At 42.3% G+C, this 27,201-nt stretch overlaps 1 protein-coding gene across 1 annotated transcript; it reads right to left on the reverse strand.

Annotated features, from left to right (window-relative positions):
• Positions 1-1,757: 1,757 nt before the first annotated feature.
• On the reverse strand, positions 1,758-25,959 carry HMGCS2 (3-hydroxy-3-methylglutaryl-CoA synthase 2). The gene is made up of 10 exons (XM_036766652.1): positions 25,790-25,959; positions 18,827-19,281; positions 15,828-15,953; positions 15,018-15,182; positions 11,869-12,034; positions 9,762-9,932; positions 7,018-7,124; positions 5,455-5,580; positions 3,295-3,442; positions 1,758-2,222 (listed from the first exon to the last, which is right to left on the reverse strand). The coding sequence occupies exons 1-9, from the start codon at positions 25,897-25,899 to the stop codon at positions 3,336-3,338; spliced, it is 1,533 nt and encodes a 510-aa protein (XP_036622547.1). The 5' UTR covers positions 25,900-25,959; the 3' UTR covers positions 1,758-2,222; positions 3,295-3,335.
• Between the last annotated feature and the right edge of the window lie 1,242 nt (positions 25,960-27,201).

Below are 27,201 nucleotides of genomic sequence, written 5' to 3' on the forward strand. Positions count from 1 at the left end.
ACAGGTAGGCAGACAAGACAAGGGTAGCCTCTTGTTTGAGGCTAACTAGAAATATGACCCTCCTCAGGCATCCCTTAATAAAAGTCAACTGACCTCAGATTAGAGACTGTAGTAACTGGTTTGCTTTGGTCCAGTTGGCTCTACCATACATGACTTGCTAGTGTCTGTCCCAGCTCAAGAATAGGGTCAGTTCTCGACAAAACTGTGAAATTGGTAATGGCTCTCTTCTCCCTCCTGCTATAGCCACCTAGAAATTCAGGGCCCATTTAATGCTCATTATGGTACTTGCCCATATCAACTCTACTTGGCCATGAATGCCACATGTCCTGAAACCATCTTTCTCTTCAATGAAACTCTCATCTCTTTAGGACCTCGCCCTCTACTAACTTCCCTAGGATAAATGGATCTAATAAACTAATTCACACCAATGGTGAATGACTGACATCAGCAGATTGATCCTACCTCAGTTACTCAGGGATATTGGTGTTTTGAAAGAGGGCACTTGGAAAGGCAGCAGTTTTAGTTAAAGTAGCAACTCCCTAATAGTAGAATTGGGACAGCTAGGTGGCTCAGTGGTTAGAGTGTTGAGTGTGGAGTTAGGAAGACTCATCTTCCTGGGTTTAAATCTGGTCTTAGACACTTATTAGTTGTATGATCCTGGGCAAGTCACTTAAACCCTGTTTGCCTCAGTTTCTTCATCTGCAAAATGAGCTGAAGAAGGAAAGGGTAAACCACTCTGGTGTCTTTGCCAAGAGTCACAAAGAGTTGGACGTGACTGAACAACAAAAAAGAAAATGGCAGCATTTCAGGCAAGTGAGACATTTGTGTAATGAATCCTTAGATCTAATAGTTAGTTATTCCTGGATCGTGCCCTGGCTTCTCTTGATTCTCTGTCTTCACACATCTGATCTCCTATGCCTAGAATTCCCTGCCTCTACAATCTTCTCACTTGTTGAAATTTCTCTCTTCCTTTAATGCTCCTCCTCCAGCATGATAGACCTCTTCAAGGATTTTAAGGGATGCTACATGGAGGAGGAATTAGATTTGTTTGGTTTGGACCCCAACAGAAGAACCAACAGCAATAGTGGAAGTAACAGAGTAGTAAACTTAGGCATGATCTCAGCCAGTATCACCTAAAAATGAGAGGTATCCCCAAATGTGGGCTGCCTGGGGAGTTAGTGGGGGCCCTCTCTGTGGAAGTCTTCATGTAGATCACAGGTTCCCAAACTTTCTTCATTCGTGGCATCCTTGATGTCTTGGTAATTTTTTTCATGGTACTCTTAGCCCAAAGGAAATTTACCTTGCAGTTCCATGCATTAAGCAGTTAGGTGAAAAATATAAATATCCCTTTATGCCCCTGTGAGTTCACTTTGGCATCCTGGGATGCCACAGTGCACAGTTTGGGAATCTTAGATGTAGAAGACCACTTGTCAGCTGCGATGTAGGGGGGATTCTTTGGTGGGCAAGGGTTCGACTAGAGTCCCTTCTGGTTGTAAGATTTTCTGATTTTTGAGAATCCTTCCTAGGTCCTATTCCCCACCTGCTGCCCCATATCTCATATTTCTTCTACTGCCTACTACCTCACATAGTTATTATGAGGAAAGCACTCTGTGAACCTTAAAGCACTGTATAAATAAATAAAATGTTATTTTCTGAGACTCCTACTTTGCCCTCAATCTAACTAGTAATGTATTTGTATATATCTATATATCTCCTATTTCTTCCTATTAGAGAGTAAGTTCCTTGAGGGCAGTGAATGTTTTTATTTTAGAATCTTTCTATTTCTTGCCTTGTACCTGTCACATAGTAGGTAGGCACTTAATAATGCTTGTTCAATTGAACTGAGTACAGTAAAGGTTTTATCCATGCTACTTTCTTGGAGGTAAATGGTAGATTTCACTTTTTGTTTTCCATCTTTGTCCCCTTCTCCAAGGACTCCGCTTTATAAATGTGCTTCGTATACCAGGGGATGTGGGGGAGGGGATGCTGGTGGTCTTCTAAGGGGGAGGGCTAGAGAAAGGCTCTGCAAACAGTTGATTTGCTGGGATGCATTGCTAGGGAAAGTTCCATGCCATGTGCTTATGTTGGCCATTTGGTCCAGCCCTTATGGTGCTTTGACAGTTGAGGGCAGGTGTTTGCTGCTGGGAACTGGAATGTGGACTTTCTGCAGTGCTTGTGGCCAGCGTCTTTTGGAGCCCACTTCACCCTGTTCCTGGATGGGCCTGGAGAAACAGAGGGAAGGAAATTTAGCCATGTGGTCTCTACCAATCACGACCCATGAAGCCCCTGACTCCAGGCTCAGCACTCTCTATTGAGCCACCTAGCTGCTCTTAGCCTTAACATATTAGCAGAGCCATAACTAGGAATACATGCGCCTGGAGTGGCCTCCACAAACTACATCTGCAGCAAACAGAAACACATTCTCAGTGTGGGTGGATGGGTGATGTGTTGGGGACACATAGAGTGGTGGGGAAACAGATCCCCTTGGGACACTGGAGCAGAAAAGGAGGGGGGCAGGACAGTGCAGGGTCATCTGATAATGTCCTGTTTTGATCATTTATTGCCAAATAAGTACTGAGCTGATTTCTAATGAAGGATAATAAATACTGTTATTCCTCCCTAAATTCCATACACTGGTACAAAGTCCTAGTTACCCCACCCTAGTGATATCACAGTATTCTAGATTAGTCAGGCTCATGTTTCCCTAACCCAAGTTGCTGCCTCTGACAGTGACATCAAGGGACATATTACAGAAAATCCCGGTTATTTCCTCACAAAGTCAAGGTCAAAGGACTTGGATAGGGAGTAATATTGGACCTGTGATTTCATTGATTCAGGGAACTCCCACATGACAAAAACTCAACCACTGTAGGTTGGCACCTCCTCTATGACTTACAGTCTTGGAGTACTGAGAGTCTGTGACTTTACCAGGGTCACACAGCCAGTGTATGGCAGAGGCAGGAATACCTCAAATAGCCTTCACGAATCTGCCACATGAATGCATCCAAACCCTTCTTAAAATAAGATATTTCCTAAGTTGGTAATGGAAAGTAGCCCTTCCTTTAAAGCAGATGGGGACCAGCTGGTCAATTCCCTTTGTCAGCTTGTAGACTTTGGTCATATCCCTTCACAGATTTCTTCCCAGGACGAAGAGTCCCAGATTTTGTTCTGTGCTCCTATACATTGCCCATCCCCCTCCTTCAGCCCTCCAACGCCTTCTTGAGGGGCATTGACCAAAATGGGACACAGGAACCCAGGCAGCGCTAGAGTCTACCGTGGTTCTGTCCAACAGACCTGATGATTCCCCACAGGCAGGCTGGTTCAGCTGTTCCTCCTTAGAAAGGCCGCCGTGCATACTTACGGCGGTGCATCCCATCCACTCGATCCAGGTACCATGTGCCTGGGAAGAGGCTGTTTATGTCACCAGGAGGAGAGTAATTCACTGGAGGGGAGAAAGAGAGAGGAAACACTCACACGAAATACTTTATGGGGTGGAATATGGGAACAGGAAGGACTAAGAATTTGTTATAAACCCAAAGCGGAAGCAAAATTGCCCAAAAGATTTACCTGTTTTCTCCTCCATTTGAACGTAAACTCCTTGAGGGCAGGGACAGTTTTTGCTGTTCTTTCTGTCTCTAGAACTTGGCTTAGGAAGTGTTTGATAAATGCTTATTGACTAACTGAATGAGTGACCATTTAATGAAGAAGGTACTGGTTATATCTTGGCTCCTCACCCACCAATAAAGAAACATTTATTAAGCATCTGCGATGTGCCAGGACCTCGGGAAAGGACTTTGGTAATTCAATTCAGCTCAACCGTCATTTATCAACTAGTACTATACATGCTAGGTGGTGCCATGGTGCATGGAATGCTGGGCTGGGAGTCAGGAAGGCTGATCTTCCTAGCTCAAATCTGGCCTCAGACACTGACCAGCTGGGTGACCCTGGGCAAGTCACTTAACCTTGTTTGCCTGAATTTCCGCATCTGTAAAGTAAGCTGGAGAAGGCAATGGTGAACCACTCCAGTACCTGCCCCAAATGCAGTCACAAAGAGTGGGACGTGACTGAACAACAAAAACATGCAAGGCACTATGCTGGGAGGAAGTCACTCCAATTTCCTCATCGATCAAATAAAGGAATTTTGATAATGATGATAGTAAACATTTAGGAAGGTCTACAAAGGCATGGATTAATTCAATGAGCCTTCCAACAACCCTGTGAAGTAGGTGTCATTACAATCCTCATTTTACAGGTGAGAAAACAGATCAAGAGAGGTTAAGTGCCTTCCCCATAGTTACATAGCTAGTAAGTGTCTGAGGCAGGATTTGAACTCTGGTCTTCTTGATACTGTCTTTATCTACTGTGCCACCTAGACAATCTACAAAGTCTCTTGAATCTTATGATCTTAGATTTTGAGCTAGAAGAGATTTTGGAGGCCATGTAGTTGGTTTTTATTGTTGCTCAGTTGTTTCAGTCATGTCTGACTCTTTGTGACCCCATTTGGGGTTTTCTTGGCAGAGACGCTGGAGTGGTTTGCCGTTTCCTTCTCCAGCCCATTTTACAGATGAGGCAAATAGAGTTAAGTGTCACACAGCTAAATGTCTGAGGCCAGATTTGAATTCAAGAAGATGAGTCTTCCTGATTCTATGCCTAGAGCTCTATCCACATCGCCACCTAGCTCTCCTGACTGCAAGGAGCTAAATAAAAGGCTATTGCTGTTGTGGTTTAGTTACTTTAAAAAAATTCCTGGAATCTGGCCTTTTTCTCTGGTTCAACATACTCTTCCTCCACTAAAAGTCTTCTCTCCCTTTGATGATGTTTCTAGGTTGACATCCCTTTGTATTTCCTTCATTCTCTACACATCTTTCTCTTTCTTCCCCGAGTTTCTCTATTAACAGTGACTTCATGTGGCCTTTGAGATTCTTGCCCTGTGGGATAAATTTTTTTCCTTCATTTTGAAGATTTTATTATTTTTCCAACATGTTCTAAAATGTCCCTATCACTAGGTGAGATTGATGCCCTACAGATGCTCTCTGTTGAGCTTTTTCCTACCCTTGGCTTTCATTCTCTGCTCTTGGCCTTGTTCTGGTTTCAGCCCCTTAGGCCTCCTTGGGACCAAGTCTATTAAGACTATCTCCCAGGGCCCTGATGCTGACTTCCTTGGGGAGGTCTATGTTGTCTCTTCTCTCAACCACATCCGTTCTCACCTCCCACATGTCTCCTTCTGTATCCTGCTTCCCTTATTTATCCCTCCTTATTCCTAGAATCCAAAGACTTGTCTTCCCAACCACATCCTGTAGAGGCTTAAACCTAGACCAACTCTCCACAACTAAAAAAGATCTCCCACCCTGACAGTCACACTAGCATTTGACACATCTCTCCTCCCAACCACAGCATGGAGTAGGACATTGAGGGGCTTCTTTCTTCTCTCCCCCTACCTCCCTTTTCCCTCACCTTCATGGGAATATTTCTCTCTCTGCATCATGACTTCAGAAAACTCCTCAGGGGATACACACTTTCGGGAGTCCAGGCGTTTTGGCAAGTCTGACACGCTAGATACTAATTTCTCCAGAGGGGAACCTGGGAGAAAAAAAATGGGAAGAGAAAACTCATTATGGTGAAGATGAAATATGCTTCATTTTCATCATCGAACTCACTAGCTGTTGGAAAGAAACTACAGTGTTCATGGCAATGAACTGGGTACCAAGGGTTCTTCCATACTAGCATAATCACAGATCACAGTTATTTAATCTAGCCTTAGGGTCACAAATAAATTTACACACATTTATTTACTCATTTGAATCTCATAGCAACTGCGAGGTGGGCCAGACAGGTATTATCATCTCCACCTTATAGAGAAATAAATGAAGTCTCAGAGAAGTTAAATCTTCACGTAACTGTTCAGTGGCAGAGCCAAACCTAAAACCTAAACCTAGATTGTAACATCATTTTCAAGTCAGGTCAGCAAGCATTTATTAAGTTTGCTGCATTCTAGGCACTGAACTAAGCACTGGGAATATAAATATAAGAAAAAGAAAGTCCCTGCCCTCAAGGAGTTTACATTCTAATCATAGCATCACAGAATTCAGGGCTGTGAGGGACCCTAGAGTTCATCATCCAACTATTTCTCTGTCTGTCTTATCTATCTATCTATCTATCTATCTATCTATCTATCTATCTATCTATCTATCTGTCTGTCTCTGTATCCATCCATCCATCCATCCATCTACCTATCTCTCTCTCTCTCTTTCTCTCTCTCTCTCATCAGTCTCTGTATCTATCTAACTATCTGTTTGTCTCTATCTACATATACACATATGTACATGGCATCTCCTTTGGTTATCTCTCCTTAAGGGTAAGGGTTTCAACAGTGTCTGGCTCATTATAGTATGCCTGTAATAAAGACTTGTTAATTGGTTGTAAGAATCAAATGAGACAATTAGTGTATGTGAAAGTGTTTTGTGAACCTGAAAAGCAAGTCTGTAAACACAAAGTACTATTTGTTTTGTTTGGACCTGTGATTGATTTCGTCTCGGGGGAAAAAAGTCCCTCTATCTATGCAGATTGGCAATTCCTTTCTAATTTCTAGCTTGAGAGTATTCTGGGGCATCAAATGGTTAAAAGTCATTTGTTTCGGGTCACATAGCCAGGATATATCAGAGGCAGCACTTGGCCCCAAGTCTTCCTGATTCCTAGGCTGGCCTGCTCTCTAGAATGTCATGATACTTTTCTAAACAAAATTAAATAATATGGATACCTCATAGCATCCAGCATATAACAGCTTCTCATTAGTATGTTGGCCTAGTGATAAGTAGGGCACTAGGGACAAGCACATGGCAAAATATCTCATTTCTCCGACATTAAGTTTCTTCATCTATCATTCTTTCCTATTTTGAGATAATAATGCTTGTGGGGAAGTACTTTGCAGACCTCACAGTGCTAAAAACACAAGAGCTATTATTTTTATTAAAAACTATGTCTCGCCTGGGTATGACTTGATGGAAAAGTGAGACTTACCTGGAGTAGCATCCTGGGAGACTTGAATTGAAAACAAACTTGCTGCCAAGCCAGAGCCATAAGAGAAGGCACCGATCCTGGCCCCAGCCAACTGCTGGGGAGTGTGTCTGCCATGAAACAGAAATGACCTTCAGGCAAAGTACTGACATTTACCCTCATGGCCCCATGTCCACCCAACAAGCTGTCCCAACCCAGCCACACTTGCCCTTCCTCATTAATTGGATATGACTTTAGGTGGCTTTGCAGCCATTGGGGTTGTATGAGAAATCCTGGAGACAAACCCAGGGACCAGACAGAGTTAAGGAGAACAGTAAATGTATTACATCCTTGAGAAACAGAGGAACTGGGAGCATTAGAATTAGAGGCTCAAAGACAAAGTAAAGTCTCTCTCAAGGTCAAGGCAGGGGTTCTTTTTTTTGAGGGGGGAAGGCAGGGCAATTGGGGTTACGTGACCTGCCCAAGGTCACACAGCTAGTAAGTGTGTCAAGTGTCTGAGGCCGGATTTGAACTCAGGTCCTCCTCACTCCAGGGCTGGTGCTCTACTCACTGCACCACCTAGCTACCCCAAGGCAGGGATTCTTAACATTTTTTTTGTTATGAACCTCTATCACATGTCATTCATTCAAAAGGAGTTCCCTATTGCTTCTGATGCAAACTCCTCAGCTTGGAACTTAAAACCATTCACAATCTTGCTCTAGTTTACCTTTGAAGCCAGTTTACATTATTTTCCTCCTAACATTTCAACGTATTATTTATTTTTAATGTTCTTTTATTTTTACACTTTGAGTTCCAAATTCTTTCCTTCCCTCCCAGTCCCTCTCATACCCACTGATGAGGCAAGCTATGTGATATCAATTATACATATCCTGCATTATTCTTCATCAATATAGTCTATGTTTAAGCCAAACTTATTTACTTGTTAATCCCTGGAGCTGGTAGTGTTTCTGCCTCTCAGCTTTTGTCCTCTGCATGGGCTATATCACTCTGTCCTCACACACTCTGTCGTCATCTGGGACTCTAAGAGGCTGATCTCATATACACCACCTTCAGTAGGAAGCACTTTCCGATCACCCTGGAGTAAGAACTCTCTTCTTCCTCCAAAGGGTCCTGTATTTACTTGTCTGTGTCCACATTATGTCACCTCCTAGTCTGTAAGCTCCTTGATGATAGATACTGTCTTTAGTTCTGTTTTTGTACGGCTGCTTTGCACATAACAGGAACTTAATAAATGCTTTATGGAATTGAAATGATTGAATCTGGTCAAACTGAATGTGCCTTATTGCTTAGTTCCATTGTGATTGCTTGGACTGCACTTCCCTCCCATAGCATTCAGTCCAAAATCCTAAGCATCCAACAAGTTGTTGTTCAATCGTAGTCATGTCTGACTTTTGATGACCCCATTTGGGGTTTTCTTGGCAAAAATACTAGAGTCATTTGCCATTTCCTTCTCCACCCCATTTTATAGATGAAGAACTGAGGCAAACAGGGTTAAGTGACTCGCTCAGGATCACACAGCTAGTAAGTGTCTGAGACCAGATTTGAACTCAGGTGTTCCTGACTCTAGGCCTGGCACTCTTTCCATTGTGCCACTTAGCTGCCCAAGCATCCTGCAAGGTCCAGTTCAAATGACATCTCTTCCCTGAAGATGCCCAACATCAAGCAGAGATAATCTCCCTCTATTCTGGACTATGACAGCATTTGGTTCACACCTTTGTCATGGTACTGGTCAAACTATTTTTTTTAAAAAAAAATTACAGTTCCCTTATCCCTCTAGATTGAAAACTGAAGAGGGAAGATTGACTGTTACTCATCTTTACATCCCATCTTGACATATGTACACATAGTAGATGCTCAATAAATATTCATGAACAGAAAGACAGATGGAAAGAAGAAAGGACAAGTATGGAAACCACTGCTAAAATGAAACATCTTAGGAATACTTTAGGGAGAAAGGTAGACAATGAGAAATACTCCCAACTCACTGTCTTTGTTGACATTTCATGCTTGGAATGTTCTTCGGCATCCTCTCTGCCTCTTAGAATCCCTTTTATCCTCTAAGACTCAAGTGCTGCCTTTTATGTGAAGTCTTTCCTGATTTCCCCAATAACTAATGCCCCCAAATCACTTTGTGTCCATTTTGCATGTGTACACATATGCACATGTGTACAATGTACATACATCTACATGTGTGCATGTATATACATCCACGTGAACATATGTGTGTATGTGCGCAGACATGTACATATACACCTATTTTCTTCCCTCATAGAACACAAGGTCCTTGAGGGAACGGTCTGTTTCACTTTTGTATTTGTATACCCAGTGTCTAGCGCAGTGCATGGTACATAGTAGAGGCTTAATAAATGTTTGTTTATTCATAAAATACTGTAGTCATGTGACCTATTCTTTTTATGAACAATGTCTATATAACTTCCTGTGTTTCTCATACATGAATATTAAATTCAGTAATCCCTGCTCCTGTTTTCCAGTTAAAAACCAACAGATACTTATCAGGCACCATGCTAGGTAACAAAAAAAGACATGATATAGCTCCTACCCTCAGAGAGCTTCCAGTCCACTTAGGGATATACACACATGTCAATCATATTCTTTTAAGAGAATAGTCTTAGAAGATAATTCAGGATATACTCTCTGGGTATCCTTTCAAAGACTAGAGACAGAACCCAACCCCGGGCAATAGAAATTGTGGAAGGAACTTATTTTCTTAGGAAAAAAATACTCACTGAGAGAGGAGGGAGGCCAGGCACCCATAGAGGGAAGAGGTATACGTATTCCCATTCCTAGTGGCGAGGTTGAGTGAGGCTTTGGTTTTCTGGTTGAATGTATCTAGAGAGGCTTTTTGAAAGGCTTTCTCTACCTCCCTGTTGAAGTAGGTATCTTCGAGCTTCAAATCCCTGTGAGAAGAGCGAGGAAACAAAGTGAGGGGCACATTGAAGGGAGATGGAGAGCAGGAGGCTTTTGTAACAGTCGGTAGGGCCTGGGCCAGGTGAGAGAGTAATTAATATTAATGATGATGGTAATAAGAATGGCTGTCATTGGTCTAATACTTTAAGGCTTGCAAAGCAATTTACAAATATCTCATTTTATTCTCATGACAACCCAGGGAGGTAGGTGCTATGGTTATTTCTATTTTACGGATGAGGAAACTGAGGGGGAGAAGGGTTCAGTGATTTGACCAGGGTCATACAGCTGGTAGGTTTGAACTCAGGTCTTCATTCCGAGCCTAGCGCTCTATCCCTTGCACCATCTATGTGCCCCAGAGATGCCTAGGGAAGAGATTTAAAGGATGTTTCTGAAGCTTTCAGCAGCTGCTCCCTTCAGAAAGTGCAAGATCTTTTTAGGAGTGTGAAGGTTCTTTGTGATTATGCTTCTCTTTGTAGTGCTTTGGGGCTGAGCGCTAAAAAGGAAAGGCACCTCTGCTTTCAATGTATGAAGGTGGGAGATCTGGATTATAACAACAGCTCAACCCCTCATCTGGAAATAGAAATGTCGGCAGTGTGGAAATGCGTGTGACGGCCGGGACATCTCTAGATCTCTGTCTCCTGTGTTTCCAGCCCAGACTTAAAATAACAAGCCACATTCCCTCACTCTCATCAGGTCTTTCTTCTCTGGGTTTTCACCTTTTCTTGATGAGTATGGTTGGTAGCCCTGCTCAGAGAAACTCCTTTTCCTGTATTTCAAACCTTTGGTGAAAGCAGCTTATTCATTTATTTATTTATATTTTATTTTATTCTGAGGCTTCTTTCCTTTTCATTCTCCTACATTATTCTCATTCCAAAGGTACCAAAAGGAGGGGAAACTATAGGCTCACAAGATAATAATGACAATAACAACTGCATTCACATAGCGTTTTAAGGTTTGCAAAGTGCTTTCTGTGTATCATCCCATTTGCTCCTTATAATAGCCCTTGTGAAGTAGATGCTGTTATTATCTTCCTTTTGCAGTTGAGAAAATGGAGGCAGACAGTGGTTAAGTGACTTGCCCAAGGTCACACAGCTAGTATGTGATTGAGGCTAGATTTGAACTCTGGTCTTCCTGGCAATAGGCCAGCTGTCCTTGGATTCAGAATCAGAGGCCCTGAGTTCCTTCTGCCACTGTGGGACCTTGGGCAAGTCATTCAACCCCTTAGTTTCCTCAACTATAAAATAACTTCGAAGGTTCCTTCTATCTCCAAATCTATGATTCTATATTTCCAAACTCCAACCTTAATAGGGGTTAAGGTCTACCACCGCTGGGGAGTGGAAATTTCATGCTTTTACCAGAGTGACTTTACTCAGCAATTTTGTTTTATTTTTTATTACTTAGCAATTTTATTTTATTTTTTTTTAACTCGGTGATTTCTTTTTATTTATTTATTTTTACTTAGCAATTTTATTTACTTTTTTTTTACTTAGCACTTTTAATATTGGGAAGAAGATGAGTATCTTAATGTTATGGGGACAGAGCTAGTATGAGAAAATTAATGGAATAAATTATTACAATCTTTACTTTTCTAACCTCTGATTAAATGAACCAGATTGATACTGGACTGATTTTTGTGTCACTAGGAGTGTGGGAGCCAAGGGGAACCCAGACCATTCCAGACTCACAGGTGAAAGACTCTTTCTGGAAGCTGGGGAGGTCTAGACAGGATTCTGCATGAGTCCAGCTGAGAGTGCCACCTGGGGACTGATGCAGGGACTGGACCTTAAGTAGCTGTTACTGGTTACTTAACCAGCCTTTCTGTCTTTATTTCTCTTGTGGAACAGCTGCTCCTGAGGAGGTAAGGATTCTTACACCTTATCCCTGCTCTCTCCAAGGTCTATAGGTTTCTTATTAATGAGAGTTTACCTGAAGGCCTCTAGACCCTTGTAGCGGCTACTCTGAACATCACTGTTGGCTGACAGGAAGTCGTTGAACATCAGGCGTGCCACGGACTTCTGGACTAGCTTGCAGAAAGGCGTGTGGAAAATCATGAACTGGAAATCATCGAGGGTGAAAGGTCGTTCAATGCCAGCTGGTAGAGAAGAAAATAGAAGGGGGATTAATTACTTGAGTCTACTGATCACCTACTATGTGCAAGCCACTGTGCTAAGAGCTATGAGGGGGTACAATCAATAACTCATGGTTCTTGGCTTCCAGGAATTTAGTTTTGTAGGAAGGAAAGGGGTGCATACGAGTAACTCTAATACAAAGTAGACTATGACAAGAAACACAAAGTGCCATTGGGTGTCAGAGGAGCACAGCGTAGACAATTAATAAATATTCATTGAATGTTGTTGAGTGAATGTTGAGGGAGAAGAAAATAGCATTCAATTCAATACATTTTTACTAAGTACCTACTCTCTATAAGGCACTAGGTATACAAAGACAAAAATGAGGCAACTCTTGCCCTCAAGAAGCTTATATTTTACCTGAGGATTAGGGTTAGGGAAGGATACAATGTGTACAAAGACTTTGCATTTACTTCTCATATAGTTTATATGTATTTGTACATTTTGTTTACTCTCAATGGAATGCAAACTCCTTGAGGGCAAGGAACATTCTATTTTTGTCTTTGCCTAGCACCTAGCAAAGTGCTGGATACATAGTAGGTACCTAATAAATGGTTATCAGTTGGAAAAATTGATTAGCTGTTGTCCTTTGTTCTAGAAGAGATCAAAATGACATCACTATGCCAGCGTCAAGTTACAGTGTGTCTGACTGTGGCTGATTTGACCAATATGACCTCGGAATGTTCTACTACAGGTCAAGCACAAATAGTCCATGTGAACATTTGGGGTGGAGTCTCTAAATTTATCCATTTATCCTTTCTTTTGAGGTATTTCAATTCTGCTTTGCAATTGTATAAATAAATAGATGAACATTTATTAAGTGCTTACTATGTGCCAACATCTGCTCTGAGAGCTAGGAACATAAGCAAAGAAGAGTGTTTCTTTCCTGAAGGAGCTTACATTTGAATGGGGGAAGATAATGCATAAAAAGCAGCTGGAAAGCAGTAGTTGAGAGTGGGGGGGGGGACACGACAGAGTACCCAGTGCCCATGTAGGGGCAAGGTTGAGAAGTCTGGAGAGTCAGAACTAGAGCCAGGAGAGAAGTGGGCATTGGTGGGCTGGGCATTTCCTAAAATGGTGCCTCCAAGCGGGAACTCATCAATCAGAGGAAGCAGCCACAGAGGCATCTCCAGGGTAAGAAAGCTGGTGACAAGGAGGTATGGGGGTCTAGAGATTCAAGGGTGGAGCCAGGAGATAAAATTATAGAGAGAACAAGGTCAACTGGGGCAAGGGCATGGATCAGGAAAGGCTTTTTGTAGGTGATGGCACATAAGTTGAGCTTTGAAAGAAGGCAAGAATTCTAAGAAGTTGAGGTGAGGAGGGAGTGCATTCCAGGTATGGGGGACAGCCTGTGCAAAAGCCCAGAGATGGGAGATGGCATATTTAGTTCAGGGAATAGCTAGTAGGCTATTTTGGCTAGAATGTTGTCCTAGCTGGATTTTTTTAAAAATTAACCAGGTTAAGCCTTAGGTTAAGTATAGGAATCAGTCTATTATAGGTTTGCCCCTAGATGCAGAGCATCTCCATTTGAGAGCACTGAGGGCCAGAGAACAATTATTAGTACAGAAAGGACTGTCCGTAATCTGGACTTATTTGCTCCATTCAGTTAGCACTCAGGAAAGATTATCCACAAGTTGAGGCATGTATCTTCCAGCCAGTTAGCACTTGTATAAACTCAGAAGAGCAAGGGCCCTCACTAATAGAGACTGATGTTAGAAGTGGAGCTCTTTCATGGTATAATCAGGAGTAATCTAGCCTCTGATTGCGTTGATGTTAAAGACATCTTGCATTCCATCCATGGTCACTTTGGGTACTTCCAATGATGGGCATAGTGCTCAGGACCAGAAGGAACCTTACAAGTCCAGAGGACTGTGCTATGAACAGAATTGTCCCTCTAAGAACTTGCTATCTATCTGAGCTCTTGCAAGCTGTAATACGTCTCTGAAATAATTCATATTGTTCAATAAATCTCACAAAGATACATCTGAGTCGCGTGGGTTTTCCTTTCACCTACTGATATTTCAGTGATTCAGTTCAGTGAGTGCCATGTCACTGTTCATTAAGTGAGCATTAGCGTCTAATTCCTGGGGAATTGGTGGCAGAGCTGGATCATCTCTCCAATTCTCAGAACTATCTTCATTCATATAGAACAAGTATAAAGTCCATGTATTAGAGCGATATGAAATGAATGTGAACAGGTAGGTGAGACAGATCAGGACCCCCATATTAGAGGGGCCAAGAGGTGTAGTGGATGGCTGTCATGGCCTGGCCCTGACTCAAGCTGATCCTCTGGTAGTTTAAGTCAGATGCTGAAATAAAATGGGACACTTATAGATCATTCAACAGTAAACAAAAGGTTTACTTAGCCACAGTACAGAAATAATACTTAACAAGGATGTAACATCAAGATTGGGTAGACTTGTCTCCCCTTTCCTCTAGAAAGGCATCTGGTCAACAAAGTAGATCATGATGACTCAGACAGTCTTGGCACATCTGCCAAGTCTGAAGGCCCCTACTCCACCTGAATGGGACTTTCTTTGGGACTTCTTTGCCTTTCTGTGATCAGAAAGTTGAATCAACATGGTTTGAGGTCACCAAGAAGTTAATCAAGTAGATAGGCCTGCTCTATGCTGTTCTGTTCAAACCACACATGGAGTATTGTGATTGGGTCTGGATGTTACACTTTAGGAAGAATATTGACAAGTTAGAGAATGATAAGTGACCTTAGCACAAGCATTATTAGGATTGGTTGAAAGCACTGGGGGTGTTTATCCTGGAGAAGACTTAGGGACATGGTGTTACATATTGGGTTTGTATTAAGTGACTGAGGTTCCTTTCAATACCAAGATACTGTGATTCTGTGAGAGAAAATGCCTGTTATTTAAGGAGAAACTTTTCATATCTTTTTAGATATGTTCTGTGCTATCTGCTCTCCAGATCCCATACCTTGTTTCCACTGATTCTGGATTTTCTTCCGATAAAATGCATAGCATCGGTCTAAGGCTCGAAGGTAGCACTGAATGGAGAGCTTCCCATCCACCACAGGGTACTCGGAGGCCAGGTCAGGTTTATAGAAATCATATACATTCTCCATATGGGTTCCTCTAAGTCCTAGAAGGGTTCATTGGAAGGAAGTCAGAGACAGGATGGTGTAATGGACCCATAGAGCAGAGATGGCGAGAAAAGATGTAAGGATTCAGATAGTAAGACTATATTGGCTGCTATCCACCCCTAAAACTCATGCTGACTCAGTCATCCCTCATGTTCCAAGGAGATTGGATAAATTCTTCCCTTTCGTCATTACATAAATCCTATTCATAGGGGCTTATCCTTGTCCCTCAGTGAAGGCTCAGATAAGAGGTACAAATCTTGAAAAGAAAGTTCGCTGATGTTTGGAGAATTATTTCCACCTGATTTTAGCCACTCAGTTCCCCAGGCATCCCAAAAAGCATGTATTCCACTCAATTCCCATTTCACTACCTTTTATTACAATACTGGACTTGAAGTCAGAGGAGCTGGGTTTGAAATACAAGTCCCTGAATCTCTCTTGGCCTCAGTTTCCCTCACATGTAAAAAGGAAGGATATGGACTTAAAGTTCCCCACCCCCATTCTAAATCTCTGATCCTATGAGCCAAGCTCCAGTTCCACCAGCCCTCATCTCTTTTATTCTCTGCTTGACGTGTTCTCCTCTAAGTCAGAGAAAAGCCCTTGTTTATCCTCCATCCCCTGCACCCATACACTGTTTATTTACTCACCTCGTTCTAGGACCAGGGGAGAATTGGGCCCAATCAGCATGGCCACAGCCCCTGCCCCACCTGTAGATCGAGCATTCCCACTGGCATAGACAGCAATGTCACCACACACCACCATAGCATAGCGACCTATAAGGGAAGATAAAAAAGGATAGATATAAACTTTGGAGGCCTCTGGAAAGGACCCTATCTCTGAGTCATAGCCCCTGGCCATCATTTTGGGGCAACTTGGTGGCATAGTGGATAGAGCTCTGGATTGGGAGTCAGGAAGACCCGAATTCAAATGTGACCTCAGACACTTACTAGTTGTTGTGACCCTGGGCAAGTCACTTAACCTCTGTCTACCATAGTTTCTTCAACTGGATAATAAGAGCACCTACCTCGTAGAGCTATTATGAGGATGAAATAACATGACAGAAGTAAAGCACACAAATACTAGCTATATTATTACTGTTCTTGTAAGTGGATACTTCATTTATAAGATTTTAAAAGAGGAACCAAATATTATTTACTTGTGATTGTAACATGTCTATCCTGACATCCTGCTCTGATGCTTAATCATGACATGAAATGAAGGTGACCCTGCATAAAAGGAACAATGATTACAGAAAGCAAGACTGTTTATCTTTTTTTTCTGAGTTTGAATTTTATTTGAAATCTTTTAATTTCTTTTGGATAGCATCATATTCTTTGAACAACCTGATATTTTCAGATTGTCTCTGACTGGCTCATGGTATTTATTATATTCTATAATATTATTAACTAGACAATGTTATAGACAAAACATAGAACTCCTTATCTTTTGCTCTGATTTTCTCTGTCAAGGAAAATCACCTGGTTGGGAGGTACAGAGCAAAATAAAATGGCTAAAGGGGAATTAAATCCTGAGAAATCAATGAGAAAACCCATTTCAAAGATTCAGACTGGCGGCTGCCCTGAAACGTAGAGTATTAGACCGTCATCATCCTGATCTATGTCTTGCCATTGGATTCCAATGACTCTGGAGGAGACAGTGAGGGTGATGTCTTTGCACAGCTCTGTCTCACTTCAGTCTAATTCACTTGCAAGTCAAGACATTGCCCTCCTGATGTCATTGGTCCTCTTAGAGGACCACCACCACCACTACAACCACAGCAACAATGTAGAGACTGGAATTCTGAGGTTAATTAACTTGCCCAGGGTGGTACTGCCCATAGGAGTCAATGTTTAGGTCTTCCTGACTCCAAGGTAGCCCAGAATGCAATTAAGTTTATACCATTAGCTAACGAAAGGGCACCTTGTCCCTCAATAGGTATATGAAAATTATTTTAGTTCATTGAGTTCAGTATTTATAAAGCACTTAGTATGGTGCCTGGCACATAGTAGGCCCTTAATAAATCCCTGTTACTTTCCTTTAACCCTCATTGGACAGTGTTTCAGTGGCTGAGTTTAGGGAGGGTGTATGACTGAGAACAGAGCTAGGTTCCGAAGGTTCCTGGTCATCTTCTTACTATTTTTCTTTCAGAGTTTTCCTTTTCTTCTTCCCCTCTCTCCACACACCTCTTCCTCCTTTGTTCAGGTGTTCCCCTCAAATCATTATCAACCTATCCTTTGCATAGACCAGGGGTGGGGAACCTGTGGCCTTGAGGCCACATGGGGCCCTCTATGTCAAGTGCGGCCATTTGACTGAATCCAAACGTCACAAAACAAATCAGCCAAAGGCTCCTCACCCATGGCATAGACAGTGCTTGTTAAATACCTTTTCTCGGTGAGGAGGGAAGGCAAGGCGATTGGGGTTAAGTGATTTGCATAAGGTCACATAGCTAGTATCAAGTGTCTGAGGCGGGATTTGAACTCATATTCTCCCGACCCGAGGATGCTCTATTTACTGTGCCACCTAGCTGCCCCCTTGTTAAATACATTTAGGAGAGAGTTACTTCTATGTAGGAAAACCTCTTGGGCAAGTTTACTTGAGAATCAGTGTAGATAAAGTACAAATAGCACTGTTGGAGGTCCTGGGTTCACATCCTGCTACAGTATCTTTGGGATGTGGGGCAAGACATTTGACTTAACCTTCTTGGGCCTCAGTTCCCTCATCTGTAAAATCTGGGGTTTAGATAAGGGACCTTCCGGCATTAAATCTATTATCCTATGAACCCCTATAAGCCCCTGTTCCCTCACTTATAATACTAAGACTATTTATCTGACAGGGCTATTATGAAGATCCATGGAGATACTGGGTGTTAAGGTAACGTGGGCTATTTGTAAACCTTAAACTAACATGAAAAAACTGCTGACATATGAATACATATAAATGCAGTTCATATAGAAATGTGAACTCGTATTCGAACTTAATGATAATGATAATTAAACGGCCTGGAACCAGAGAGTCTTAGAGGGCCTGCCTCCGAGATCTGAATTCAAGGCCCAGCATTGATGCATATTGACTATGCGATCTTGGGAAAGTCATTCATCTAACTTCTCGGTGCCCCCTGTAAGACTATAAATGGTAGAAGAGTTGCCATTCCAGTAGAATCTAAGCTCACTGAGGGCAGGGACAATTTTTCATTTTTTGTCTTTGTATCCCTAGAGTCATGTCTGGCACACAGTAGGTGCTTATACACATTTATGGAACTGTATTGATCTGCTCTGGTAGAGGGAATGTCCTTACCATGAAAAGCCTATGCTGTCATATTAAATGTTGATGATTAGGGTGAGGAAATCTTTCCTTTCCTTCCATTCCTTCCTTCCTTCCTTGTTCTCCTCCTCCTTGTCTTCCTTCTTTTCTACTCTCTCTCTCTCTCTCTCTCTCTCTCTCTCTCTCAATCTCTCTCTCAATCTCTCTCTCTCTTTCATTTCCTCTTCATTTGCAGCCATTGACAAGGTGGGACCCTACTGGTTAACTTCACAGATTATTTAGTTCAACTCCCTCATTCTACAGATGAAGAAATTGATGCTAAAACAGGAAAAGAGACACGCTTGAGAGCACACAGGTAGTAATGTGGATGGCTCTTAGCACATACCATCCCAGGAGCTGGACTCCACCCAGTTGGCAGCGTTGAAGAGGGATGCGGTGCCTCCGTAGCAGGCGTTGGTGGTATCAATGCCCTCTATGTCTGTGTTCCCTGAATCTTGGAAGAGTTCCATGAGCACTGTTTTGACGGCCTTGGACTTGTCAATGATAGTCTCAGTGCCCACCTCCAGCCGCCCCACGTTGCCCCAAGGGAGCTTGGTACGCTCCATCAGCCGTTGTACCACCGTCAAACACAGGGAGTTAATGTCCTCTTGGACAGAGCAGAAGCCCATTTGGGTCTGGCCCAAGCCCACTGTGTATTTGCCAGCTTCCACACTGTCATATTTCTCCAGCTCAGTCTGGTCCACATATTGGGCAGGGAAGTAGACCTCCAGGGCAAGGATGCCCACATCTTTTGGCCAAGTATCTGTTTTTGCCAGAGGAACAGCAGAGGCTGTGAAAAATCTGTAGTAGAGATAACAGTTGTAATGCCTCTTATTCATCAAGCTTATTTAGTCAATAAAAGATAGCACTTGTACTCATTTTATTAAATTTCACAATGTTCCTCCTGGAGAGGGAGGTGGGAATGTGGTGGTGGGGGGAGGAAATAAGCTTTTATATGTCTCCTACTACATTCCAGGCACTGTGCTAAGAAATATTATCTCATTTAATCCTTGCCACAACCCTGGGAGATAAGTGCTACTATAATCCCCATTTTACAGTTGAGTAAGTTGAGGCAAATAGCAGTTAAGTGACTTGCCCAGGGCCACACAACTAGTTAGTGTCTGAGGCCAGATTTGAATTCAGGTCTTCCCGGCTCCAGGCCCAACATTCTATCCAATGTCCCATCTAGCTGCCCATTAGGGAGGTAGAATTATTAGGATATTCAGTTTTTGTCCATCTTGGTTTGTCTCCCAAATCTAATGGGAGGAAGAAGGAATGTACCCCAATAAATCTGTTACTAGGTACATTGATAAATAAAATGAGATGGCTGGAGTAGATAAGTCTAAAAAAGGTATAACTAGGGCAGGATGGCTGGTACTATGCTTCAAGGCATTAAAATTTAGATGGGTGCTGACAGAAGCACAGAAACAACTGAGGTTTAGTCTTTAGATATCTAGAATGAGCTTAAATAGCAAGGATCTGATTAATTAGGAAGCAAGGCGGTAGAGTGAATAGAGTACTGGCCCTGGAGTCAGGAGGATATGAGTTCAAATTTGGCCTCCACTATCTTTGCCAAGAAAACCCCAAATGGGGTCACAAAGAGTTGGACCCGGTTAAACAACAACAACAGCCTGGCCAATTATAACTCTGACTCAAACCCATGAAGTCCTATGAGTCTATGATAAGGTACAAATGTGAAAAATTCTGGGAGGGAGAGTATCTCAACTGACGTGGGGAGGTGAGGAGTGGGGGGAAAAGGCTTCATGGAGAAGATGGTACGAGAGTCAGGTCATGAAAAAGGAAGGGGTTTTGCCAGTTGGAGGTGGGGGTGGGGCATCTACTGCAGGCAAGAGGAATGGATGTTAGCAATTGTGTGGAATGCAGAACAAGAAAGAAGAACAGAGGGGCAGCTAGGTGGCGCAGTGAGAGTTCAAATCCGGCCTCAGACGCTTGACACATGTACTAGCTGTGTGATCTTGGGCAAGTCACTTAACCCCAATTGCCCTGCCTTCCCTCCTGCAAAAAAAAAAAAAAAAAAAAGAACAGAGCATGGTCTGGATTGACTGGAAGATAAACTATGTGAGACAGAGGAAGGAAGGAAACAAGCCTCTATGAAGCCTCTACTGTGTGCCAGGAACTGTGCTAAGCACTTTACAAATATTATTTCATTTAAACCTCACAACAACTCTGGGAAGTAGGTGCCATTCCTATCCCCATTTCACAGATGAGGCAAACTGAGACTAACAGGATTAAGTGACTTGCCCAGGGTCGTACAGCTCCTAAGTGTCTGAGGCAGCATTCAAACTCAGGACTTCCTGACTCCGGCCCCTGCACTCTATTGACTTCTTAGAGAAGTATGAGATTAGTCTATAAAAGGTGAATCGGAGTCAGATGATAGAAGAACTCTCAAATTCTAATTTAAGGACCTTAAATGTTATTTGATATGTAATATGGAGCCACTGCAGATTTTTATTTGGGTGGAGGGATGATGTGCTCAGAGCAGCATAACCTTCTCTGATTCTCCTTTGAACCTTCCCTTTCTCTCTTTTTTCTTGCTTGTTGTGTCCGGATCTCTGTGACTCCATTTGCGGTTTTCTTGGCAGAGTTACTGGAGTGGTTTGCTATTTCCTTCTCTAGTTCATTTTACAGACGAGAAAACTGAGGCAAACAGGGTTAAGTGACTTGCCCCAATCACACAGCTAGTAAGTATCTGAGGCTGGATTTGAACTAAAGAAGATGAGTTTTCCAGACTCCAGGGCTGGCTCTCTATCCACTGAGCCACCTAGATGTCCCTTTTCTTGCTTATTGAGATTCATATTTTTTGGGTTAATCTCAGCCATTATAATTCAGCTTTCTAGGAGAGATTTGCATTTGTCTTATCTTCCTCTCCTTGGTCATACTTATTTCCTCTTTGTCTCTATATACCTTTCTCAGCTTGGATCCCACAACTCTAACCTCCTAATTCCACCAGTGAAAGCCTTGGGGACCTTCTCCCTTATGTTCAGGTTTTGTAAAATTTGTCTCCCTCTATGCTGGTTTGTGAAGTATGGTCTGTTTAATTATGATACCTACTTATTTGGGAAAATAAAGGCACAAGTTGACAAATAGTGCTACATACACTGAGTTGGGGGGAGGGTGTATCTGTGGGTGGGATTGAAGCTGCGGACAGAAAACTTAGGAATGTCCCCAGCTTCAATCCATGGGATGATGGGGGACATTATACACAATGGCTAGTAGATGATAACAATGTAGTAGAGATATTGTAAAGAAGAAACAAAACAGATCATGCTGCAACTGTGATGACAATATCCTGGGAAAAGGCTTGAGGAAATGTTCCAGTTGTATCAGCCATAGTTAATGCGTAAGCAGCCTTCTGGCTGAGCCTTCTCCCCATCACTCCGTCTCCCGCCTCTGCGTCTTTTGCCCGGGCTGTGCCCCACACCTGGCAGGTACCTCCTCTTCCCCTTTGTCTCATAGAATATCTCCTTTCCTTCAAGACTCATACGAGCCACTTTCTGCATAAGACCTCTCCTGGGCCCTCCCTGAGGCTAGTGAATCCTCCTCCAAGATTACCTTGTGTCTGATTTGAATATGTCTTGTCCATATCTAGAAATACATGGGTCATCTCAACCCATTAGAATGGAAGCCCCTTGAGAGTAAGGCCCATTTTGCTTTTGTATCCCCAGTGCCTGGCACTTAGTAGGTGCTTAATAAGTGCTTGTTGATGATTGATAAGTTGGTTAATTTTGCTGAACTGTTTTCCAGATCCCCCTCTCTTTCAGTCAGTTGGTAAATAAACATTTATTAAGCACTGTGTTGTGCTGACTCTGGGTATACCAAGCAAGGCAGAAACACAGTCCCTGTCCCCCAGGAGCCTACTTTTTGATGGAGGAGACATCCTGCAAAACCAAACAAACAAACCAAAACTGGGCATATAAGATAAATACAGGATAAATGGAAAATTATGTCAGAGGGAAGGTACTAGCAGTGAGGGGGTGGGGAGGGGAGGGATGGAAAAAGCTTCCTGCACAAGTGGGATTTGAGCTGACTTTTTAAGGAAGCTAGGAGGTAGAGGTGACGAGGGAGAGCCTTCCAGACATGGGAGGACAGGCCATTGAGAGATGGGGCATCGCTTTCTGGGTAGGGAAGAAGCCTGGGAAAGATTCTGAGAGGAACAGAAAGCAAAAACAAAAATAAGTTAAAAATTCAACGGTGAATGAAGCCTAGTTCCTCCGACTCCAGATTTAGCAGACTTGAGGTGACCCTCTTCTGCTCATGTCTGTGTGAAGGGAAAAGGCATAAAAATGACTGAGAAGTGGAGGAAATCATTTGCCTGGATGGGGGAGGGGGGAGAGACTGATTTTGTTCAATAAGCCTACTTCTTGTTATCCATTTTTGGAGCAAGGTATTAGCTGGAGTTTGCAATCTCAGGTGTTTAAAGAGAATTTATGTGTATAATGTATATGACATATTCTTAAATATATACACATGTATGTGTGTATGTATATATGTATGTATATATGTGCATGTACATATATGTATATATGTATATGTGTGTATATACAGTTATCCCTTCCACATTGCAACTTTCCCCATCAAGGTTTTGATACAGAATGAGTCCATATAAGAAATTAAATGGGAATTTTGGGAGGAGTTTTATAGGAACCACAGAAAACAGGAAAAGGCCAGCAGATGACACAGAGCCTATGACCGTAACCCAAATTTTACTATAAGTTACTGTAAACATCACATAAGAAAAAAAGAAAAAATTTAGATTTTTTCTCTGGTATGAAGGTGGCGCCAAAAAAATTTTACCCAGATTTTCCAGATTGTGGAGGCAGTCCTAACCCCTGCAATGGGGAAGGGATAACTGTTTATATACACATACATAGATGTGCGTATACACACACTCATCAATGAGCCGGTGGTTAGTCCAAATATGATTTTTAGCTCAGTCTATGTCCCCTAATAACCCACTCCCCAAGACACAGTGTCTCTCTGATTCTTTCTCATGCACTCTCTATTTTGAGCTCTGGTGATAAGTTCAAGGCTGTAGGGAGAGACTCTAAGGGTGGAAGGTGGGGAGTATCCAAATTCTTCTATTCTGTAATATTCAAGGAAGTAGCTATTTAACGAGGCCTGGAAAGGGGGGTTGGGATGAATGAGACAAACCTAATAGAACAGACGACCTCCTATCATATGGCCATATCTGTTGGACCAATGTAACTAGTTTAAAATCTCATTCTGTCAAACGGCATCATTGGTAAATAATGATAGCTGATCTCTATACAGTGCTTTAAGGTTTGCACAATGCTTTTCATATATTATCTCATGTTATGCTTGTAACAACCTTGTGAGGCAGGCAGCAATAGCACGGTTTTGTGGAAGGCAGAGAACGTGGGTTCAAATTCAACCTCCGTGTGACCTTGAACACAGTCTCTGAAGTCCCTTACCACTCTAGATCTATGATCCCCTGATCCCATTTTATGGGTGAGGAAACTGAAACTTAGTGACTTGCTGATGGTCTCCCACATCTTCCTGACTTCAAGGCAATGCCCCATCTACTACATCATTCAACAGAATCTGTGTTGTTTTCCATTAATGGTAGTCACCACCCTCAAAAGAGCCAGTGCTCACTGTAATAAAAATTACAGTTCAAATTTCAATGGTACATTATAATTTATAAAAACGCTTTTCTCACAACAATTCTCTGAGGTAGTTAGTACACCAATCACTCCCCCTCTCCCCTTCTGAAATCTGACAAATGGCAAAAATGAGGCTCAGGAGGTTCTCCCATCATCACACAGTTCTCCTGACTTCCTTAAGTCCAGCGTTCTTCCCACACACCACTCTGCCTTTGGGAGCCCATTTAGATTACACCCATAACTGACCTGGTTTTTAAAAATATTTATTTTTAACATTAAAACATTTTTTTTTGAGTTCCAAATTCTTTCACTCCTTCCCGCTCCTCCTCCACCCCTTGAGAAAGCAAGCAATGTGATATCAATTACACGTGTGAAATCATGCAAAACATTTCCATATAAGTCATGTTAAAAAAAAAAGAAAAAGAAAGAAAACTAAAAATGTCTGCTTCAAATCTGCACTCAGAGTTCATCAATTCTCTCTCTGGAGGTGGACAACATTTTTCATCATGTACTGACCTGATTTATTGATGCATATACAACACATTACGTAGTATAATACATTGACATAATCTTAAACATACAATTAATAAGACCCACCCTGTGCCAAGGGCTGACAGTCAATATAGCACTATCCTATTGTCTGGTGGGGGCTCGGGGATCCTTGCTTAGCTGTAGCCCTGCCATTTCAAGGTATGTGAGATCAGTGTGGGGGCACCATTCTGTTTCTATGGAAAGAAGAACCCTGCGCCAGTCCCCATTCCCATCCCCCCAGGTGATATAAACCCAGTTGAAAGATTAAAGAACCAGGGTCATTAAGAATGCCATTATCGATTCTTCTCAAACAGGTTTTTCTAAAATATTGAATCCAAAAAACACAATTATGCTTATAGAATGAATAGGACAAAAATGGGAAAAGTGGGTTTCTTCACTTTCTCTGTGTCCTATGTCCCTTTCCTTTGGCTCTCTAGTAAAGCCAATGGATCCCTTCTCAGAATTATGTTTTTAAAGTTATAAATAAAAAATACACAGGATGACAAAGGAGGCCCATTATATTACAATATTTTGTTCAGTTGTTTAAGAGTGTCTATGAACTTGGATAGGAAATTTGGTTGTTTTTGTTGTTCAGTTGTTTCAGTTGTGTCTGACTCTTTGTGACCCCACTTGAGGTTTTCTTGGCAAGGACACTGGAATGGTTTGCCATTTTCTTCTCCAGCTCATTTTACAGATGAGGAAACTGAGATAAACAGGGTTAAGTGACAGGGGTCACACAGGTAGTAAGTGTGTGGGGCTGAATTTGAAATCTTTCTGGCTCCAGGCCAGTACTCTATCCACTGTCCCACCATATTCAAATATAGTTATCAATATGTTTTCATAAAAAGAAAACAAGTTCACTGGCTTTAGGTTAAAACCTTTGCTCTGTGGAAATACATCATAGTCTTGATTTAGAATCACAGAATTTTTTACAAGCTGATTTTTTTTTTCTAAATCCCTAAGGAAGAGGCCTTAGGGATTCTCCCATTTTGCAGCAGGGAATACTGAAGCTAGTGACCTACTCAAAGGCACACACAAAGTTAACTAGCACTTCTCAAGGAACCGAGATGGCAGGGAGCCTGTATTTTAAACAGGGGGAGGGAGCAGTCCAAGAGATTGGGGGCCTGACTCACCTCTGGTGGGCTGTGGGAAGGAGGGATGATGGGATGAGGGTCCTCTTGGGCCTCTGCAGCACAGATTTCACATGCAAGGTCTGCTTCACGGCACTGACTAGCCGAATCATTTTCCAAAGGAGAGAGGGAAGTGTTCAGCTTACAGGACAGCTGGGGGAAGCTTTTGCTTCTCTCAGATGGGTCTTATATAGACTCCTCAGACAGCTGCCTGGGGAGGCTCCACCCCATGTTTATCAAGAGTAACAGCTCTTCATTTTCCAAAACTGGACCAAAGGTCTTACTGTACAGCAGCCAAAGTGAGGCATAAATAGAAAATGTTGTCTCTGATGGGCATCAAGGTGCTGGCCTTTGGAGGTTGTTGTTTGTCTGGTGGGGTGGGGTGGGGTGGGGTGGGGAGACAGAGGGAAGAGCTGTCTCTATCATATTCTAAAGGGTTACCTTGTGAGTTCACCCCCCTCAGTGGGGCCTGGAGAATTCCCTTTCCTTCTTTCACCATACAGCCATAGGGGGAAAAACAAAAAAACACAAAACCCCTGAAATTGTAGGGTAGGAGAGACCCCTGAAGAAACAGTTGGGCAAGAGGGAATGAATATCCTCCCACCTCCCTTATCACGTAATTCCTTAAGGAATGAGAAGCTTTTAAAATCCAAATGAATGAGTCTCTAATAGGGAAATTCAGGCAGTATAGTAAACAAGAGGTAGGCAGGGGAACTTTGTGGGCCATAGGTCACATCATCTAGTTAGGGAAGTGTATATGCCTTAAGTGGATTTTTTGTTCTTTTTGCTTCTTGATAAATTTCTCCAGGTAGAATAACATGGCAGTAAACAAAGGTTTATTGGCCTCTCTTCCAAGTCTTAGTGAACTACTTCTTTCCAAGTTAGTGAATGTCCGGTCGGGACTTGCCTTTTCTATTATATATCAAAAACTACTTTGTCTCATATCCAGTCAGGAGGAAATTCAACCCAACTCACAAAAATTAGTTTAATACCTAGCATGGTGATGGGGGTTGAGGGTGGGGAGGGAGTTCCAAAAGTGACTTAGAGTACAATCCGTGTCTCCAAGGACTTTCCAGTCTCCTAGAGCAAAGATTCTTAATCAGGGGGCCACCAACCCAAGGAGTCAGTGGATACATTTCAGTTCATGGGGTCCATGAACTTGGATGAGGAAAAACATGCATTTTTATTTCAATAGAATTGGTGTCTTTTGTCATCCTATATATTTTACTTTATTCATTGAAAAATACAATTCTAAGAATAGGCTTCACCAGACCACCAAAGGGACCTGTGACATAAAAAAGCTGGAGGATTACAACATGAATAACTATAACACAAGATATGGTAGTAATGGTAAAGGAGATCCAGATGTGGTACTCATTAGGAAAAATATGAGGGGAGAAAGAAGCCATTCAACT

The sequence above is a fragment of the Trichosurus vulpecula genome, chromosome 7 (assembly GCF_011100635.1).
Source record: "Trichosurus vulpecula isolate mTriVul1 chromosome 7, mTriVul1.pri, whole genome shotgun sequence".
NCBI lineage: Eukaryota > Metazoa > Chordata > Mammalia > Diprotodontia > Phalangeridae > Trichosurus > Trichosurus vulpecula.